General features: G+C 41.9%; 1 protein-coding gene across 2 annotated transcripts in view; it reads left to right on the plus strand.

Moving 5' to 3' along the window:
• Positions 1-21,283, plus strand: part of LOC130905559 (collagen alpha-1(XXVII) chain B-like) — a 136,675-nt gene that overhangs the window by 18,274 nt on the left and 97,118 nt on the right. For both annotated transcript variants that reach the window (XM_057819087.1, XM_057819088.1), the window contains exons 3-4: positions 3,912-5,386; positions 7,939-7,992. In XM_057819087.1, the coding sequence (XP_057675070.1) occupies positions 3,912-5,386; positions 7,939-7,992 (1,529 nt within the window). The remainder of the gene's footprint in view (positions 1-3,911; positions 5,387-7,938; positions 7,993-21,283) is intronic.

Below are 21,283 nucleotides of genomic sequence, written 5' to 3' on the forward strand. Positions count from 1 at the left end.
TATAGACTAGGGCTGTCAAAAGATTAAAATTTTTAATCGAGTTAATCACAGCTTAAAAATTAATTAATCGCAATTCAAGCCATCTCTAAAATATGCCATATTTTTCTGTAAATTATTGTTGGAATGAAAAGATAAGACACAAGACGGACATAAACATTCAACATACGTACATAAGAACTGTATTTGTTTATTATAACAATAAATCCACAAGATGGCATTAACATTATTAACATTCTCGGATCCACGGATAGAAAGACTTGTACTCAAAATTATCTTTTAAGAACTACAAGTTAGAATAATTTTATATTAAAACCCCTCTTAATGTTTTCGTTTTAATAAAATTTGTAAAACTTTCAAACAAAAAAAAAATAGCTCGCCATTGTTGACGTCGCCGAGCGGGACGACACATGGGCTCCCTGCCGTTCTTCCACAGTGTCTTTAACTACGTAAGGTAGTGATTGAAATACACCACAAGGTGTCAATGGCAAGTTTTAAATTAATTAGAGATCAAGCCAAGGCAAAGTCTGAGTAAGTTTTATGTGTATTTTGCATAGCTATTTTGATTGGGAATGCCAGACATTATTTTTTTGAGAGATAGGAATATTATTTTTGTTGTGCTTTCACGAAATAATACTGTAGCGACTTAACTGTTCCGCCCAAATGCATGATGGGAAGTTGGGCAACCATGACTGTCAGTGGTGAATGCAAATGTTATACAATATGTTCTGTGTTGTGTCAATTAAGTGTGATAAGAAAAAGATCGTCTCCTGTGAGAGATAGAAATATTATTTTTGTTGTGCTTTCACTAAATGATACTGTAGCGACTTAACTGTTATGCCCAAATGCATGATGGGAAGTTGGGCAACCATGATTGACAGTGGTGGCTGCAAGTGGTATACAGCATGTTCTGCGTTGTGTTCAATTAAGCGTGTTAAGAAAAAGATCGTCTCCTGTCATTCTTCCCCACGTCTTTCGGACTTATATTTGTTGTTAAAGAGTTGCCAAAGCTTAAGCCAATAAAAGGCGCGGTCCAATGAACGCCTGTGTCTACTCGCATTTCTCTGCCTTTTCGCTCTCCATGTGCTAAAACGGCATCAACTGTTTGAGGCAACGCATGAACGGGTCATTCCTTGCATGCGTTAATTGCGTCAAATATTTTAACGTGATTAATTTATTAACCGCCCGTTAACGCGATAAATTTGACAGCACTATTATAGATTTATAGAATGAGTGTTTCAATTACTTTTCATTATCAACCTATTTTTGTTTGTTTGTTTGTATGTGTAAAAGCATATTGGCCTCAGATATCAGCTTACAAAATTGGCTATAGACATCGGCAATCGGCTGAATTAATTTTTTTAGGAATCTGCATCGGCCTTTGCAAATCCCATATCGGTTGACCTCTAGTTTTAACACTAGATGGAGCTTAAACAGTGCCTCTCCATTAGCTCAGGGGTCAAAACAAAAAAATGTGTCGCTCTCGCTAGACATTTTCAAATTATTCTGCAAAGTTTGTTTTAGTAGTGTAAATACTTGTATAAATATATTATTGCAAAAATATTGGATTGTGTTGACCGGGAGGGCTGCGAGCCCTGCCAATCAAATTGGATTGTATGTCTATCGTCATCCGTCAATGGCAGCCAACGAGTTAATACGTTTTGACAACCTGACCTTTTTGCCCTTGGCCCTTTCATCCTGTGATTTGTCTGGAAGTGGCCCTCGGAGAAAAAGTTGAGACACCCCTGACCTACAATCATTACAAATTGCAAGCCATTTAGAACAATTTTGTTGCTGTAACATTACAAAACTTTGATTGAAAAGCATTCTTTTCAACAAAACGTCATATCTAAAAGATGACTGTGTTGCTCCAGATCGGTTTATTGTTAGACAATTTCAGAATTTCCTGAATACTGTACAAAGCTATATTTAAATAAAAAAACATCCCTTGAAATATTGACTCTAAAGCGGGTGTACAGATTTGTCATTGTCCACAAAATATATCCAAGGGGATCAATGTTGCATGGTTGTATACTTCTTGTTTGCTTAGCTGCTTAAATTAGAGGCTGTTGAAAGCTGGCACTGGCAAAAATGTCTATTAGTGCAGGATCACTGCAGGAGAAGCATGAACACGAGCAACCAACCGAGGCCACCCATCCACCACCGGTGTAGATATTTTTCTCTTAGTCATTTGGTTTGGCTCGGAATCCTAGCGGACTTCGACTGCTGACCAACACTTTATTTTGGTCTCTTGCAAATACATTTGTCTTCAAACTGCACTGTTTACAAAGCGCTTTACAAAGTAGCCACATCTACACTCTTGTATGCCCGTTCTGTCATTTGTCCATATTGAAGCTTCAAAGAAATGAGATGTACAAAGGAGGCGACCAGATGATAACAAATACAGAAAACTCCTCTTTGTCATGGGCCACATTGTGGGTTTTTTTTCTTTTACAGCTGCTTAAACACGGAGAAACTGGATCTGGGTGTCCTTATTGTCTTAAAAGTTTTAATGTACCACATGGGAGTTTGATATACTCCCATTGTGGTTGTTTATTATGTTTTATTCATTAGGAGAAAACAGCGAAAGGGAAGGAATTTGCTATGGGGGACAGAAAGGAAGGAAGCAGACAGAAGAGGGGAAAACCAAATAACAAGAAATACATTCTTACATGCTTATACTTCCTATGAATATAGTGGTGCTATCGTTAGCTATATTTACCCGTGGACACCATGTGGGTGGCCTGATAACCGGGGAGAAAGAGGAGGGGAGGTAAGTCAAAGGGGACGTGATTAGGTGGGGTGGAGCGTACACAAATTATTAAAGTGAGGTGTGGAACTCCGCATTATGTGAATCACATGCAATTGTGGATATATTGGCAACCTATTCTATGCTACCTGATCGCTAATCCTGGCACCCACAATCTTTACCTGAGTGTGTTGAATTGCACCCAGTCGTGCATGAACCCACTCAGTGTGATAATCCTACAGAAAAAAGGAAGTGCTTCGCGGGGGCCGCCCATTAATTGCTAGTTCTCATATTTGGTAACACTTTATTTGACATTGGCGCCAGAAGAATGTCATGACACAATCATAATTATGACATGACACTGTCATGAGCGTTACTGAACGCTTATAAGAGATGTCATTTAGTCTTATCTGGCAAAACATCACTTTTGAATGGATGTAAAAAGGACCGAGCTTAACATAAATGGAGTGACTTAATATGCCGGTCTTATGACGCTACTGTCAAATAAAGTGTTACCCTATAACCCAAATAAATCAACAAATAAGCCGCATCAACAAATAAGCCGCACTGGACTATAAACCGCAGGATTCAAAATGAAGGAAAAAAATTAACGGCTTTTAGTCCGAAAATTACGGTACTGTATAGATTTATATAAAAAGATAAATAAATAAATATTCGCTTCATAATTTTTGGGAATTGAAAAAGCCAAAACGTAAATATTCTCTGATGCTGCATTTACAAGCCAAATATTATATGCAAACCATGTTCAACCTATATTCAGTTCAATACACTGCAGAGACAATATATTTCATGTTCAAACTGATAAACCTTATTGATTTAAGCAAATAATTATGTACCTGGTATTTTATGGCTGCAACATGTTACAAAAGGGCTTATGTTGAAATCCCCTTTTCTATTGGGAAAAATCTTTGGGAACTGATGTGAATCATTTTTGATGCTTTCTAGATGGAATTCTTTTCCATTCTTGCTTTAGCTGTTAAACAGTCCGGGGTCTCTATTGTCATATTTGAACAATTCCTAAAATTTCACTTACTCCAGATGGAGTTGAAATACATACTTGGCGAATAAAAGGGTTTCCGAGGAATGTTATTAATTTTTATGCTGTTTTGGATACGACACTAAACATGTCTTTTCATCTGTGCAGATGTGGACATCCTCCAAAAGTTGGGGCTTAAGGGAGACAAGCCATCACGCTCCGCACCAGCAGGGGTCATTCCCTTTAGATCTGGAATCATCCTCAACCAACTGGCACACGTCGAGGGTCCGCTGCGCTCCGTCTGGCCGACGGCCGTCTGGAACGACACGGTGCTGGTTCTGAGCGTGCGCTCGCACAGAGTGAACAGCGCCTTCCTCTTTAGCGTGCTCTCGGAGAAGAAGAAACTTCTCCTGGGGCTGCAGCTTGTACCGGGCAACCTAGTCCTCCACGCGGGACCCAACACCTCTGCGGTGCTGCCCTACGAACCCCACGATGGCCACTGGCACCAGCTGGCGGTGGGAATTAAAGGACAGAAAGTGACTCTATATGCCTCCTGCGGAGAGCAGAGTGTTCATGTGGACTTTGGGTGGGACAATGAGGAGGGATTGTCCTCGGAGCGGCGGGGCTCCTTCCTGCTGGGCCGGTCGAGCCAACAACAATCTTGGGCTCGCTTTGAAGGAGCCATTTGCCAGTTTGACCTGATCCCGTCTGCCCAGGCAGCTCACAACTACTGCGAGTACATTAAGAAACAGTGCAGGGAAGCCGACACGTACAGGCCTAAACTTGCGCCCTTACTGCCAGTCTTGGCGCGACAAACCCACGTATTGTCTACGGCTGCTCCAAAACACGGCAGGCTGACAATAACTAGGAAGGCCACCGGACAGAGTCTGGCCCGGAGTGTGGCGGCCGCCGCTTCCGCTGTCAGATATGTAGCCTCAACCCAAAAAATAAAGCTCCCCCTTGGGACCACTCCTACACCTTTGCCGGAAACCGCGACGCCGGTCGCCGCTCAGCTCGGCCCGGCTTCCCCTCCTCCGACCAAGACCGTGACTGAAACCGTCACCGTTCCGCTCAGGACGGCGGCATCCCCGACCAAACCACCTGCTACCAGATCGTTCACTTCTAAAACATTACTTCCGAAAATTCAGACGGCATCCAGACTAAATCCTCCAAAACCAACTTGGCAAAGCAAAAAGACCATGGCGGTGACGGAACAGAAGAAGAAGAAAGCCACTCCCACGGCAAACCCTTCCAAGAAAAAAATGGACTCTCCATTTTCTGATCAAGTTCCAGCACCAAGGAAACCGCAAGTGACCATCGCTACGAAAACCCCCGCTAAGACCAAAGTCATACCATCCAAAGCCACTCTTTCAAAGTTCAATCCCTCTAAACCTGCTGTATCCAAAGTGAACCCCTTAAAACCGAGCATCCGTAGCAGCGTCAAGCCTAACACGAAACAGGTCGTTAAGCCAACGAAGCGAGCCCAAACCACCGAGATCCCGTCAGTCCTGCGACTTAGCACGCCTCGCTACAACGTTGTAACATCACCTGCGACCGACAGCTTCCAGAGCTGGGAGGTGGCACCCACTCAATTCTCCCTGCTAGCCGGACCCGGAGGACTAAAAGGAGAACCTGGCCCTGCGGTAAGAACTTTTTTTTTTGGGTCTCGATTTGAATCTGTGGCTTTCTTGTCCTCGGGCCTACAAATCATAGTTAGCATATTGAAGTTGGTTGTAGACACACCCCATTTCCCACACAGGTTAGAAATCCTCTCCCGCCATTTTCTACTTGCTGAGTGCCCTCCGGGCTGGGCGTGACATGTCAGTTCTGCCTTGCCGTCTTCACACCAGATTCCTCTGTCTTAGGAGGAGAAGGGAGGTCAGGCGGCCTGCCTTCAAAGCCGGGTCGAGGGTCGAGGCAGTTAGTAAACACCGTCACTGTGTAGCTTCTCGATGCATGTGGGAAAGGTGGCAAAAGGCTCGTATCACTATGAGCACAAATACCGAAGCGGACTGATGACTTTACGCCTTGTCCTGCTGGCTTGATGCTAAGGTTAAGGTTAGGCCCATCTCCAAGGATTTCCATCAAATCACTGGGGAATCACATGTCCTTGTCCCAAGGGCCGCCAAAAGAGCAAACCGCTTCCATTAACTCATTCACTCCAGCCATTTGCACCGGAGCAAGGCCCTTCGCTCCCGGCCGTTTTACTGGATTTTGACTGATTTTGCGAGGCCCACAGAAAAATCTGTTCTATTGCTATATAAACATGGAACCCACCAAAAGAGAGATTAGACCAGACATGTCCAAAGTCCGGCCCGGGGGCCAAATGCGGCGCGTGGACAAATTTCATCCGGCCCCCAGCATCTGTCATAAAATCAATAACGTCTGGCCACACACAGACTTAATAAATTGGTCAGCAGTACTGCTACCAGCATATGAAGTATCTTACACACTAAATGCTGCTCCTCATTTACCCACAAAAAGGCAGTAGCACTCTAAGCAACATTACCCCATGTGATCTTTACTCCCAATTTTCTAAAATGGTGACAATCAACAAAAAAAAAGAACGTTGACTGCGACGGCCGACGCTTCAAGGATAGGTGGAAATTGGACTGTTTCTTCACTAAAATACGCAACAACTGTCTGCCTCATTTGCAAAAAGACAGTTGCTGTTTTTAAAGAGTTCAATGTGAGGCGATATTACCAAACAAGACACGCTGACATGTACGACAAGATTACAGGGAAGATCCGTAGTGAGAAATTGAAGCAACTTGAAGCTAGTTTAATTTCACAGTAGCAGTATTTCGCAAAAGCCCGAGAGTCGAAAGAGAACTTGGCATTAGTTAGGTTAGGTTAGTTGCGAGATTGTTGAGATTATTAATTAAAAAAATAATAAAGCAAATGTGACACACAGAATGGATTGCTAAAATTAGCTTAAATATATTGTTCGACATAAAGGACGTCAGTCAACGTCGGCCTTTGGACACCCCTGGATTAGACTCTATTGTTTCAGCAGGGAAAAAAAGTAAATTCATATCGTTTTCCATTCTTTAGAAATCAGCATTAGAAAGTAGCTTAGCTTGAGCAATTTTCCAATTTCTAATGAAAAAACAGAGAAATAGAGCTTTTTGTGAAAGCATACATTTCAAACATAACTTTAACACAGCTGTTTTTTGCGTTAGTTACGTCCCCAACATCTGAATGTTTTTATTTTACAAAATAACATAAACAACAAGACAAATAGAGCTTTTGATAGCAAAGTAACAATTTATTTACACATATCTAACTGAGAGATGACGCTGTTGTCGCCGAGATGACACTGTTGTAAACTTTTCCCTCATCGCTGCCTGTCTCATAAAGATGTATTTTTTTGAGTCTCTGCGGGGTCTGCTCGGTGAGCAGCATGGACTCAACGGCATCTTCCGCTGCATTGATGGTCCCGGTTGTTCTGCTTGGTCGCCCAGCGCCTGGCATCCCGGGCGTCCTCTCGGGTGTTCTGCTCGGTCGTCCGCCGCCTGGCAGCCTTCCGCCGGCGCGCTGACCGTGCGGCCCGGCCGTTCGTTGCCGTTAAATCGGAATTGGGTTGCAGGTCTTACCAAATGTGCTACTGTCCTCCAGTGGCCAGTTTTATTGCTTTAAAATGTAAAGCTTTGTGCTTTGGAGCTCAGTTGAATCAGAACCCAGAGATGTCTCTTATGAAAAAAAAAACGTAAAAGATGTATATACGTCTTTGGGACGCTGAAACAATTGAATATAGAGCGTATTTATACGTTTTTGGGAGCAAATGAGTTAATAAGGGTGGTCTCGAGCCTAGAAGGCAATTAGAACCATCAGAGTGACTCAAGAAGCGGGAAAACGGACATTTCAGATATGGCAAGAAGCTCAGCATTGTTTTAAGTGTCTTGAAATGAAAAGATTTCCTGACTGTTTATGCCAAGCCTTTCGAAAATTTGCCGAACAAAAGCTGGCATTGAGAGCCTGTCGTTGATTTCCCTGACCTCCTCTTTTGATGAAAAGAAAACCATCGGGCATGATAACGCCACACAGGCGCATTCAGTGGCACAGGAAATGATATGTTATTTCTAACGTTTCCTGCTCAGAATAATCCGACGAATACGCCTCAGCTCTCATCACTTTCAACAGGCATTAGCTCAGCCTTCAATGCATTTGTGGCAACACTTTCCTTTTTCTGCAGGGACTTCAAGGACTTCCGGGGAAGCCAGGCCTGCCGGGCAAGAGAGGCGCTCGGGTGAGTCTTTTGACGACCTCTAGCTTTGATAAACCCAACGCGTGCTTTATGGAGACATATAATGCATCGTGTCTTGTATTACATGGGACGCGGTTCCGTTCCATTCGGCTGTTTTTACCGAGGCGACCATTTAGCGTAGCAATGACTACCGAGCAGTGGCGGATGCTGATCTTTCAATGAGGAGACGCTCAAAGTGTGTCCGCTTGTGAGCGCTTTGTGACGGTAGAGTGGCTGCTTGGTAGGGAAAGAAATTAGAGTGCCAGAAGTCAAGTCTCCAAACACGAGCAGCTACAACAGAAAGAAAATGATTTTTCGCTAGCCGTTTTTAGCAAATGCTTATGAAAGTCTTCAGTTCAACAGAATGAAAATTGAAATATAATACGACAAGCTACCTGATTCTTCTGTCATTTTGCTGTCAATCTAAAAGGGATTCAACGTCAAACAGATCATCCAATTATCATGCAGCGAAGCAAATTGCCAGCCGAGCCCCGCCCACTGCCCGTAGACCCCCAGAGATGCACAGCGTCCGATGGGCGGGAGAAACCCAGCTTTTATCTAATGACTCGTCCCGTTTCGCTGTCGTGAAACAACACACGCTCGACTGTTGAGGAGCACAGCTTCCATGCTGTTTAAAAGGCCGTAAAGCTGTGCGAATGAATGTGAGCAAGTGATAAGCTAATTCTGAACAAAAGTTGTAGCGCATATTTCCTCAATTCAAGACCATACATTTGATCACTTATTTTTGGACATTTTAGGGGAAGCTGAGCTTCCCTCGCAGTCTTACCAGGGGTCCCCAACCTTTTTGCACCACGGACCAGTGTGATTTGGGTCTTTTTTTCACGGACCGGTGTTCCGTCAAATTTTGCACCCTTATGAAATTTTGCTCCCAAAGCTTTTGTGGCAGTGAAAAAAGCCCTCTTTTACTGTATATTCAGTTGGACTCTCAATGTTATCCAACGGTGCTAAAAAACTATTTACATCATAAACATACATGTGCAACACGAAAATGGCATATATTAATGCTAACGACACGACAAGGTTGTTAACTGAGAAAGCTGCGTGCAGTTGTTGTGTGCAGCTAACATGGCAAATGTAAGTTAATATTCCTTTCTTTAAAGAAAGTTTGTAGTGTGTACTTTGGAATCACTGCATTCGCGGTCATTTTTAACGTTACGCGGATGCCAAATTTGTCAGAACACCGGCAATGTGCGGCAGAAAAATATAGCAATATAAAATAACATTTGTTTTTAGCCTCGTGGTGTTAAGTGCAGGGAAAATACAACTCACCCGCTGAATCAGTGGGAGGCCTGAGCTTGTTTCGTTGAGACAAGATGCTCCCGAGATGGGAGAGTAGGAGAAGCCCGCTTCACAAAGATACGATGTTGGAAATTGTTGCACAGTTTTCAGTGGCTTCCTAGCGATGTCAGGATATTCCGAAATGACTTTAATCCAGAAACTCAGTAGAGTCTCAAATGTACGTTTAATGTCGTCGTGATTTGCGATCTCTACAAGCTTATATTCCTGTTGCACATACATGCTCGAATCACTCGGTTTATTCACATACGGGTCACGAATTCACTCCTTCGCAGTTCATGGGTCTTTAGTGATTGGGAAGTAGCATAGATTTTGTTTTCTTCGAGGTTGTAGGCTCGTCAGATTCCCTTTTCCCCGTCAAAAATCTGTCCAGAGACGTCCGTTTTTCAGTCATTCTCATGTGGGGCTAATTATTTCTGGAAACAAATGTGATGGGCGAGGACCCGAGGACCTACGTCATACGTTATTATCGAGGCCAAGCGCACATAGATATACAAAACAAGATGTACTGCTAACAGTCCAATCAATGCATTTCTATCACTAACTCCTATCCTGTAGTTGTATATCAAGAGTAGACAGGGATATTGGTGTGTTAAGCGACACAGGCCAAAGTCAATCGGCCAGAACGCAGTCGTTAATAAATTATTTATTATTTCTGCGCGGCCCGGTACCAAATGCGCCACGGACCGGTCCGCAGCCCGGTCGTTGGGGACCCCTGTTTTAGAGCAATCGCCTCTGCTACCTAGTGGCTGAGAACTCTGTAACAGAGAAGCCTCTGTCCCGTTCCACTCGATTAAGAAGTTAAACTCCCGGATTGTCGTCAAAATAATAACCTATAAAGCCCGAATCCTCACCAATTCCTCGCAACTGACACGCAAGGTTTCCTATGAAGGCAAATTCAGCATGGGGCTGCCAGTGCTGACCTTCCTCCCCCCTTCCCTCCCACCCACCTACCCAGTCACCGCTAAGCATAAACAGGAAAGCTCCCATAAAGACGGCCTTTCAAAAGCTGCCTGTGCCACAGGATGCCTAATAAAAGCACTGTAAACAGACAGAGAACACATGGCTGTGCCGGACCTTTCTCTGCCGCCTCAGCTTATGCTTATGCCGAGCGGCCTCTTTGCGTTTTAAAGGGATTCCCTTTCCGACCGGAGAGGTGAAATAATTAGAATTTGCAACTTCGTGATTAGCATTTAAGTCGAAGGAATGAATCTCATTTTTTTTTGTCCATTATCAGGGAGGAAAAACTTAACGTGATAGGGAGTTTGTGTTCTAGTAAGTCGCAAAAAGTGAGAGGTGTGCATCAATATTCATGTATTGAAAATGAACACAAAACAAAGAGAATGTTTACTGTATGTTTACTGAAATCTCGAATTTGCGTCCTGTACATAATGGGTCACTTCCTGTTGATTTTGAGGCATTCCAGGGTCACTTTCTGTTGATTTGGGGGCATTTCAAGTTCACTTCCTGGTTATATTGGGTCACTTCCTGTTGATTCGGGGGCATTTAGGGTTCACTTCCTATTCGTATTGGGTCACTTACAGGTGATTTGGGGGCATTTAGGGTTCAACTCTTGTTGATATCGGGTCAATTTCTATTGATTTTGGGGCATTTCAGGGTCACTTTGTTGGTTTGGGACTCAGCATTCAGGGTTACTTCCTGTCCATATCGGGTCACTTGGGTTGGAAATTAATAGGATTTTGGCACATTTTGGCCGAACCGTACCTAACTATATAGAAATTAGGGCTGTCCCAAACGACTAATTTTCTCCCGATTAGTCAGCCGACTATTTTTACGATTAGTCGACTAATCTTATAATAAAAAATTTATTTATTTTTTTTTTACTAATTTAGCAATGACATTTTTTTTTACGCTTGTCAACTCACAAAAACATTTTGGAACACTTAAATTTTTGATTAAAGTACAAATAAACAGATAAGTAACAATAATAAATCACAAATAAACAATGAGTTCAAATGCTGATAGAATTAAATTGTGCAAAAGAGTGGAATGTAAACAGATTCAGAACACTGACTTCACCTTTACTATACTATATACAGTGCCTTGCAAAAGTATTCGGCCCCCTTGAACCTTGCAACCTTTCGCCACATTTCAGGCTTCAAACATAAAGATATAAAATTTTAATTTTTTGTCAAGAATCAACAACAAGTGGGACACAATCGTGAAGTGGAACAAAATTTATTGGATAATTTAAACTTTTTTAACAAATAAAAAACTGAAAAGTGGGGCGTGCAATATTATTCGGCCCTCTTGCATTAATACTTTGTAGCGCCACCTTTTGCTCCAATTACAGCTGCAAGTCGCTTGGGGTATGTTTCTATCAGTTTTGCACATCGAGAGACTGACATTCTTGCCCATTCTTCCTTGCAAAACAGCTCGAGCTCAGTGAGGTTGGATGGAGAGTGTTTGTGAACAGCAGTCTTCAGCTCTTTCCACAGATTCTCGATTGGATTCAGGTCTGGACTTTGACTTGGCCATTCTAACACCTGGATACGTTTATTTTTGAACCATTCCATTGTAGATTTGGCTTTATGTTTTGGATCATTGTCCTGTTGGAAGATAAATCTCCGTCCCAGTCTCAGGTCTTGTGCAGATAACAGGTTTTCTTCCAGAATGTTCCTGTATTTGGCTGCATCCATCTTCCCGTCAGTTTTAACCATCTTCCCTGTCCCTGCTGAAGAAAAGCAGGCCCAAACCATGATGCTGCCACCACCATGTTTGACAGTGGGGATGGTGTGTTCAGGTTGATGAGCTGTGTTGCTTTTACGCCAAACATATCGTTTTGCATCGTGGCCAAAAAGTTCAATTTTGGTTTCATCTGACCAGAGCACCTTCTTCCACATGTTTGGTGAGTCTCCCAGGTGGCTTGTGGCAAACTTTAAACGAGACTTTTTATGGATATCTTTGAGAAATGGCTTTCTTCTTGCCACTCTTCCAAAAGGCCAGATTTGTGCAGTGTACGACTGATTGTTGTCCTATGGACAGACTCTCCCACCTCAGCTGTAGATCTCTGCAGTTCATCCAGAGTGATCATGGGCCTCTTGGCTGCATCTCCGATCAGTTTTCTCCTTGTTTGAGAAGAAAGTTTGGAAGGACGGCCGGGTCTTGGTAGATTTGCAGTGGTCTGATGCTCCTTCTATTTCAATATGATGGCTTGCACAGTGCTCCTTGAGATGTTTAAAGCTTGGGAAATCTTTTTGTATCCAAATCCGGCTTTAAACTCCACAACAGTATCTCGGACCTGCCTGGTGTGTTCCTTGGTTTTCATAATGCTCTCTGCACTTTAAACAGAACCCTGAGACTATCACAGAGCAGGTGCATTTATACGGTGACTTGATTACACACAGGTGGATTCTATTTATCATCATCGGTCATTTAGGACAACATTGGATCATTCAGAGATCCTCACTGAACTTCTGGAGTGAGTTTGCTGCACTGAAAGTAAAGGGGCCGAATAATATTGCATGCCCCACTTTTCAGTTTTTTATTTGTTAAAAAAGTTTAAATTATCCAATAAATGTTGTTCCACTTCACGATTGTGTCCCACTTGTTGTTGATTCTTGACAAAAAAAATTAAATTTCATATCTTTATGTTTGAAGCCTGAAATGTGGCGAAAGGTTGCAAGATTCAAGGGGGCCGAATACTTTTGCAAGGAACTATTACTATTATTCATTGCCAATCAGAATTTTCATAAAGGGTGTCATTTTAAAGGTATTCTTAGTGTAGAATCTGAAGTATGGGGGATTAACTCCAGAAATCGTTATTTATATGACGAACATTACATGCTTTTATTTTGAAATGTTCACCGGAAGTACGTTCGCTAAACCGCTAATTTAAGCTTTACACTCCGCAAAAAAGCAGTTTTTGTCATTGCATGTGTTGTCAGTAATAGATTTTTTTTCCTTTTGCAAATGCTGTTAACCAGCGATTTTTCATGTTTGAAGTGTCACCTTTTAACTGCAAGTTTTGGAGCAGGCTGCCTGTTTTATAGCCGGCTAAAGTAGGTCGTCTTTTTTCCCCATTCACCTCACTGTAGCAATGCTAACGTATATAGTGTTTAATATAGATGTGTTTTCTTATTTTGTATTTCTGAACTTTAAGTCTGTAGCGTGTTGATGAGAGAAAAGAACTGGAGTCTCATATGCCGTCAGCACGCACGCACAAATGTACGCACGCACTCGCGCGCAGCGATAAAACGCAGCCGTGAAAATGACCGCCCTCATTTTTATTTACCATGCGATAAATGGACTGATTGCATTTCGCGACAGGCTTAGCAACTTCAATAAAACATGTCATTAGTTAGTTAGACTGACTTACAATCTCGTGTCGTTATCATTCACGGCCAACGTGCAGCCAAGCTTGGCATTGAAGAGACAGGACAGTGTACCCTCCTTTGTTTCTTTAAAAATAAGTCAATGTTTTGAACTCTGGTGCGCTTTTTTGGCTTTGTGCCGCTTTCCCCGCTTGCATACCAAGCGACTGACATTCTGAATTTTCCACACATATATTTTTTTAACCCTCCACTAACCGTCGACGGGATGTTGTGCTCGTCGACGGATTTACGTCATCGATGACGTCGAGTCGACGTCATCGATGACGTCGACTATGTCGACTAGTCGGGACAGCTCTAATAGGAATTGTGTGCCCCTTAGCGTCCTGAATTTTTTGATGTGAAGATGATGTGTTTTAAATAAAATTATAGGACAAGTAGCCTTTTGAAAACCAGTGTTTTATGGCAAATGGTCAATTTTGGGGTATTAAACGAAAGAAAGCCCGCGTCGCATGAGAATTCCGGTCGTTTTGGTGCATCAATGGTTCCAGTGGCTCAAACGCTTTTGAGATTATTTGGTAAAAGACTAAAGGAATATGTGATCATTCATTACGCGTTTAAAAATGCTGCATGAAACCAAATAAATGAAGCTGTCACTTACAGAAATGAGATTCTGCTGGGGATTTTTCAGCCAAAGCATGCCCAATATTGCCAAAAATCATTTGTAAAAACCCACAGTGGCTAGAAATCAATGAAACGTGATATACATACACTACTGGGGAAATTGAGTGACATCCACTGCTAGCTTGCAACATACTTCAATCTCATTTCTTGAGTTTCCTGCTGCAGACTGGCTTTTTTTTATTTTTATTTTTTTATCCTCGCATTACGGGAAACGCACGTGATGACACACAGAGCGCCATTGAGCCCGGCCGACAGACACCCGCGTAGCTCGACCCTTGACCTCCCACACGTGAGTGCGAGACGCCGTCGCCAGGGCGACCCATCTCCGCACAGACGCATCCGTTTGAGGGCGTGTGATGAAGGCGGCGCAAAGAGTGAACCCGTTTGTTCGGAGAGCTGCCCCTGAAGGAGCCTGTTTCAGTGCCGTTGACTGCAGTAGACGTCCAATCCAATTTTTCCCAGTTGGACATCTAGCGCAACCACTGATAAATGGTTAAATAAAAGCCGGGGAAGGGTTAAACATAAATAAATCATAATTCATACATGAAACTAGGGTTAGTTAAAGAACAGAATTATTTTTAAAAAAACGTACTATAAATTGATCTTGAGTGAATGTCACACCAGCCAATGAATGCACAACTTAGAGGGGAACAAAGTATATATATCGCACTGGAGTACAGTAATCCATTATTTTTCGCGGTTAATGGGGACCAAAACCTGCCGCGAAAAGTGGAAAAACTGTGAAGTAGGATTTGCTCCCCCATCCCTAAAATAAATAAATAAAAAACCTCAAACAGTATTTATTTACTTGTATTTACATATTGTATACTTCACAGATACTGTAAAGTACGGTATTTAAATCTATTTACAGTAATTATTCGAGTTGTCCGATAGTGACTTTTTAACCGATTTTCCGATATTGTCCAACTCCGAAAATCAAATACCAGTATAAAACCGATTCCAATATATGCGGTCGTGCACTCAACGTGTTATTGCTAATTGTATTTTGATGCCCCACCGGATGCTTTAATAATGATAAATGTAACAACTTCAAGGTTTTCCAAATAAAACATTCTGTGAAAATTAAGAGAACAACTTCAACTGAAATTTTAGAAAATAAATGTCCCATATGAATAATATAAATTGAAATGAGCCAAAATGTCCATCATTAAATAAAAGGAATCATTCACTATTAAATTACGTTCACAGTAGTTACCCCAAAAAGCCACTGAGGGCAACCAAAGCATTACAAATACAGGCAGACAATCATAGGACATGCCAATGCAATGACAATTCCCAAGATGCATTTTGCTTGGCTTTTCTACAGATTTTTGTATGTTATCATATTTCTAGTTTTCTTAGTGACTATTTCTTTCTGGTAACGCAGTAATACAGTGGGGCAAATAGGTATTTAGTCAACCACTAATTGTGCAAGTTCTCCCACTTGAAAATATTAGAGAGGCCTGTAATTGTCAACATGGGTAAACCTCAACCATGAGAGACAGAATGTGGAAAAAAAAACAGAAAATCACATTGTTTGATTTTTAAAGAATTTATTTGGAAATCATGGTGGAAAATAAGTATTTGCTCAATACCAATAGTTCACAATACTTTGTTATGTACCCTTTGTTGGCAGTAACTCTTCACAAGCTTTTCACACACTGTTGCTGGTATTTTGGCCCATTCCTCCATGCAGATCTCCTCTAGAGCAGTGATGTTTTGTTTCTGTTTTTGGGGCTGTTGTTGGGCAACACGGACTTTCAACTCCCTCCGTAGATTTTCTATGGGGTTGAGACCTGGAGACTGGCGAGGCCACTCCAGGACCTTGAAATGCTTCTTACAAAGCCACTCCTTTGTTGCCCTGGCTGTGTGTGTGGGATTATTGTCATGCTGAAAGACCCAGCCACGTCTCATCTTCAGTGCTCTTGCTGATGGAAGGAGATTTTCACTCAAAATCTCCTGATACATGGCCCCATTCATTCTTTCCTTTATACAAATCATTCGTCCTGGTCCCTTTGCAGAAAAACAGCCCCAAAGCATGATGTTTCCACCCCCATGCTTCACAGTGGGTATGGTGCAATTCAGTATTCTTTTTCCTCCAAACAAGAGAACCTGTGTTTCTACCAAAAAGTTCTATTTTGGTTTGATCTGACCATAACACATTCTCCCAGTCCTCTTCTGGATCATCCAAATGCTCTCTAGCGAACCACAGACGGGCCTGGACATGTACTTTCTTCAGCAGGGGGACACGTTTGGCAGTGCAGGATTTGAGTCCCTGGCGGCGCATTGTGTTACTGATAGTAGCCTTTGTTACTGCGGTCCCAGCTCTCTGTAGGTCATTCACTAGGTCCCCCCGTGTGGTTCTGGGATTTTTGCTCTTGTTATCATTTTGACGCCACGGGGTGAGATCTTGCATGGAGCCCTAGATCGAGGGAGATTATCAGTGGTCTTGTATGTCTTCCATTTTCTAATAATTGCTCCCACAGTTGATTTCTTTACACCAAGCGTTTTACCTATTGCAGATTCAGTCTTCCCATCCTGGTGCAGGTCTACAATTTTGTATCTAGTGTCCTTCGACAGCTCTTTGGTCTTGGCCATAGTGGAGTTTGGAGTGTCACTGACTGAGGTTGTGGACAGGTATCTTTTATACCGATAATGAGTTAAAACAGGTGCCATTAATACAGGTAACGAGTGGAGCCTCGTTAAACCTCGTTAGAAGAAGTTAACCTCTTTGACAGCCAGAAATCTTGCTTGTTTGTAGGTGACCAAATACTTATTTTCCACTCTAATTTGGAAATAATTTCTTTAAAAATAAAACAATGTGATTTTCTGTTTTTTTTCCCCCACATTCTGTCTCTCATGGTTGAGGTCTACCCATGCTGACAATTACAGGCCTCTCTAATCTTTTCAAGTAGGAGAACTTGCACAATTGGTGGTTGACTAAATACTTATTTGCCCCGCTGTATGTAATGAGTTTATAATTCATTATTTTTCATTTATTGTTCATATGTTTTTTGCACAATGAATGCAGATTGTCTGCTCACATAACCACTACCAAGCTTTTTAGTTCGTAGTCATCTAATGGTCAATTAGCATAACTGCTGTTAAATGTTGACCAACCCATGTATAAAGGTAGAAGGCAGAATTCACTTTGAAGGCAACATGCATATTGGCCCAAACCTGATAATGAAAAACCGTGATCAATATTATCCGACATCATTCAAAAATGCTTATATCGGCCGATATTATTGGCTACCCGTTAGTTTCGGACAACTCTACTATTTACTGTAATTAATAGAGATCGGGATGCCGATCACGTCATTTTCAAAGTATCGGAATCGGCAAAAAAATATCGGCCATGCCTTTAAAATTTTTTTTTTTTTTTTTTTTTTTTAATTAAATCGTTTTCTAATTGTATTTAACGTTACAAACATAATATGTAACACTCATCCAGAGTATTTAGTTTAGGCTTAAGGTAGGGTTATCAAATTTATCCCGATAACGGCGGTAATTAATTTTTAAAAAAATGTATCATGTTAAAATATTTAACGCAATTAATGCATGCGCTGCACGACCCACCCACGCATTGTCGCGCTCAATCTGTAATGGCGCAGTCTTACCTTTATAGAGAGATATAAGGCAGCGTAAAATGAGTAGAGTGAAATTTGGCAGCCTTTGGAGCCTTTTTTTAATTGGCTAAAGCCTTACAAAATCCCTCTCCCTATGATTAGAAATATAAAGGGGAAGCAATGTGGGGAAGCAAGGTAGCAATTGATCTTTTTCTTAACACCTTATGTTATTTCCCAAGCATAGAAAATATATCATTTGGTAGCACTACGCACAGTCATGGTTCCACTTCCCATCATGCATTTGGGCATGGCTACAGTATCATTTACTGAAAGCTCAACAAATACACTAGTTGGCAATATTTAGTCACAATATACAAAGTCACAAGTCTTTCTATCCGTGGATCCCTCTCACAGAAAGAATGTTAATTTTGTAAATGCCATCTCAAGGATTTATTGTCATAATAAACAAATACAGTACTTATGTACTGTATGTTGAATGTATATATTCGTCCGAGTTTTATTCATTCATTCATTCATTTTCCATGCCGCTTATTCATTTTTTTCTTAATGCTTTGCCAAAATTTATATGATCAGGAAAAATTATCGGGAATGATTGGAATTGAATCGGGAGCAAAAAAAAGCAATCGGATCGGGAAATATTGGGATCGGCAGATACTCAAACTAAAACGATCGGGATCGGATCGGGAGCAAAAAAACGTGATCGGAACAACCGTAGAAATTACTGTGTTTATGCAGACACGCTGGGATGCGTGGGGGAAACTTGGCACACTTCCTGGTTTGCCACTAACGAACATGCAGTGGGCATATGATGGTTCATTTGCTGGTAGTAAAAAAAAAAGTTAAAATTTCCCTAGAGATTTTGGAGCTTTGGGTGCTGTCAAAGCAGGTAAAAATGATATACGCTAGGTATGTCATTGAAAGGGAGCCACAATCATCCGTCTTACGGGGCCCCCCTTCAGCAGTCTCCAGCCCAGCCGCGGTGAAACCAAATTTGTGTTAGTAGCAAATTGAAGCGGACCGTCGGTTCCGCAGGGTGGAAATAAGGCTTTGAAATCCTTCCCTCCGGCTCCCATCTGGCTCAACATGATGAATCAAATGCGTTTTGAGGGAGACTGTATATTAAGTGGCTTTTACAAGCCAGCGCTTCAAAGTCCGACGCTAGTTTACGCCCATAATGGAGCTCGTCAAAAATATTCGACATGTCATGTAATGTCCGGCAACCGCGTTTCACCAGCGCATATGGAGACAAGATGCAATTTGCTCGATATTTATATACCTGAGCGTGACGTGCCGTCGCCATAACAACCAACCAAAAACGCAACAGTTCTTTCAATCCATATGATTTGGGCCCGAGCTGAGGTAGGACCGCAGTGACGCCCTGCCAAGCCGCCGCCTGCCGTTAAGGGGCCCCCGCGTGCGCCCCGCCCTCCCTCGCCTTCTCTAATTAGGCACCTGCTTCGGGCAAGGTCGCCGTACCCAAAAACAAAACCGATATAAAAAAATAAAAATAAAAAAAAACGTTCTGTGCCAACCCATGTCTGCAAGTTTACTCCCCAAACCACACGTCGAAACATGTAATTCAGACATGCCTGCTGCTGTGCGTCGGTGTATTTTGGGCACGGCAGCATCCAAAGAACACTGTTCGAATGTGCGCAAACACAGCAAAAGACTGCGTGCAGGGCGGCAACGACATCTTAAAATTTGAGAATCCCTGGAGGAAAAATGCTTTACAAGCGTTCTCTATGTGAGCGTGTGCTACTCCAGGGGTGTAAAACTCATTTATGGTCACATTCATGGCAATTGCATCTCATGTTAAGTCACTGGCTGCCATTGACAGCGCTTGACATCCAATCCATTTGGACTGAGAGGAGCCCCTCGCAGTATAAATGGATTGGAACATATACTTCATAATGATATTGACGGGACACTAGGTGCGGGGCCGATTAATAGGGGGCCTCCGTCAAAGCTGACCAAGTGGAAACACAGACAAAGAGCTTTTTACGTTGCAAATTCTTGTGAATAAATGCTTAAATCCCTAAATTCTATATAGATATAGACGTAAACAGTCTCGATTATTGGTTAAAAGCAAAAAAAAAAAAAAAAAACAGGCCGTTAGCATTTATCTTACGTAAGTAAATATAGCGAATGTGCTGCTAGTCTTGAAGCCACTGTGGCGCCGCCTAAACACAACAAAGAGGTTTTTACGTTGAATTTTTTGGGAATAGATGCTTAAGTCCCTGAATTCTTCATAGATATGGACGTAAACAGTCTCGATTCCTGGTTAAAAGCAAAAAAAACGGGCAATTAGCATTTATGTTACGTAAATATGGCAAATGTGCTGCTAGTATTTAAGTCACTGTCGCGCCGCATTCTCACATCAAAGAGCTTTCTACGTTGAAATTTTTAGGAACAAATGCTTAAATCCCTGAATTCTTTATAAATACGGACATAAAATAGTCTAGATTCTTGGTTAAAGGCAAAAAAATGGGCAGTTAGCATTTATCTTACCTAAATATGGCGAATGAGCTGCTAGTCTTGAAGCCACTGTGGCGCAATCCCTGAATTATTTATAGATATGGACGTAAAACAGTCTTGATTCTTGGTTGAAAACAACAACAAAAAACGGGCAGTTAGCATTTATTTTACGTAAATATTTTCAATTTGCTGCTAGTCTTTAAGCCACCGTGGCGCCGCCTAAACACAACAAAGAGCTTTTTACTTTGAAATTTTTGGGAATAGATGCTTAAATCCCTGAATTCTTCATAGATATGGATGTAAAACAGTCTCGATTCTAGGTTAAAAGCAAAAAAAACGGGCAGTTAGCATTTATCTTACGTGAGTAAATATGGCAAATGTACTGCTAGTCTTTAAGTCACTGTGGCGCCGCATTATCACAACAAAGAGCTTTCTACGTTGAAATTTTTGGGAACAAATGCTTAAATATCTTAGTTCTTTATAGATATGGACGTTAACATCAGAGAAAACAAAATCGCTTGTATAGGAATACTTCGGTTACAGAAACGTTGCAGATGGCCGCGGCTTTGAGGAGGAGGGGCAACCGACATGTAAAACATGTATGCGGAGGGTGGCTGCCGAGGAGGCAATAAAGCCAATATGATTTCTTATTTATTCAAAATTAAAGGTTAGGAAACACTGCCATGAACGTTTCCCACCAGCTATGAGAGTTAACTCCAGCATGTTTAGTGTGTCTAGCGGTGGTAAAACGTGTTTTTTTCTCTCTGGCAACTTCCTGTGTTGAGGAAGAGAGTGTGTGTTTAATGTCAACATGATACCAATCATACACACGTGCTTTTTATGGAAAATAATTAAATTCTTTTTGTTCTGATGGTAATAATGTTGAGCTGTGGCTGTTGGTTTCGGTGCACCTAAAGGACTGCATTTATTTTAATT

This window comes from Corythoichthys intestinalis, chromosome 17 (assembly GCF_030265065.1).
Source record: "Corythoichthys intestinalis isolate RoL2023-P3 chromosome 17, ASM3026506v1, whole genome shotgun sequence".
NCBI classification, from domain to species: Eukaryota; Metazoa; Chordata; class Actinopteri; order Syngnathiformes; family Syngnathidae; genus Corythoichthys; species Corythoichthys intestinalis.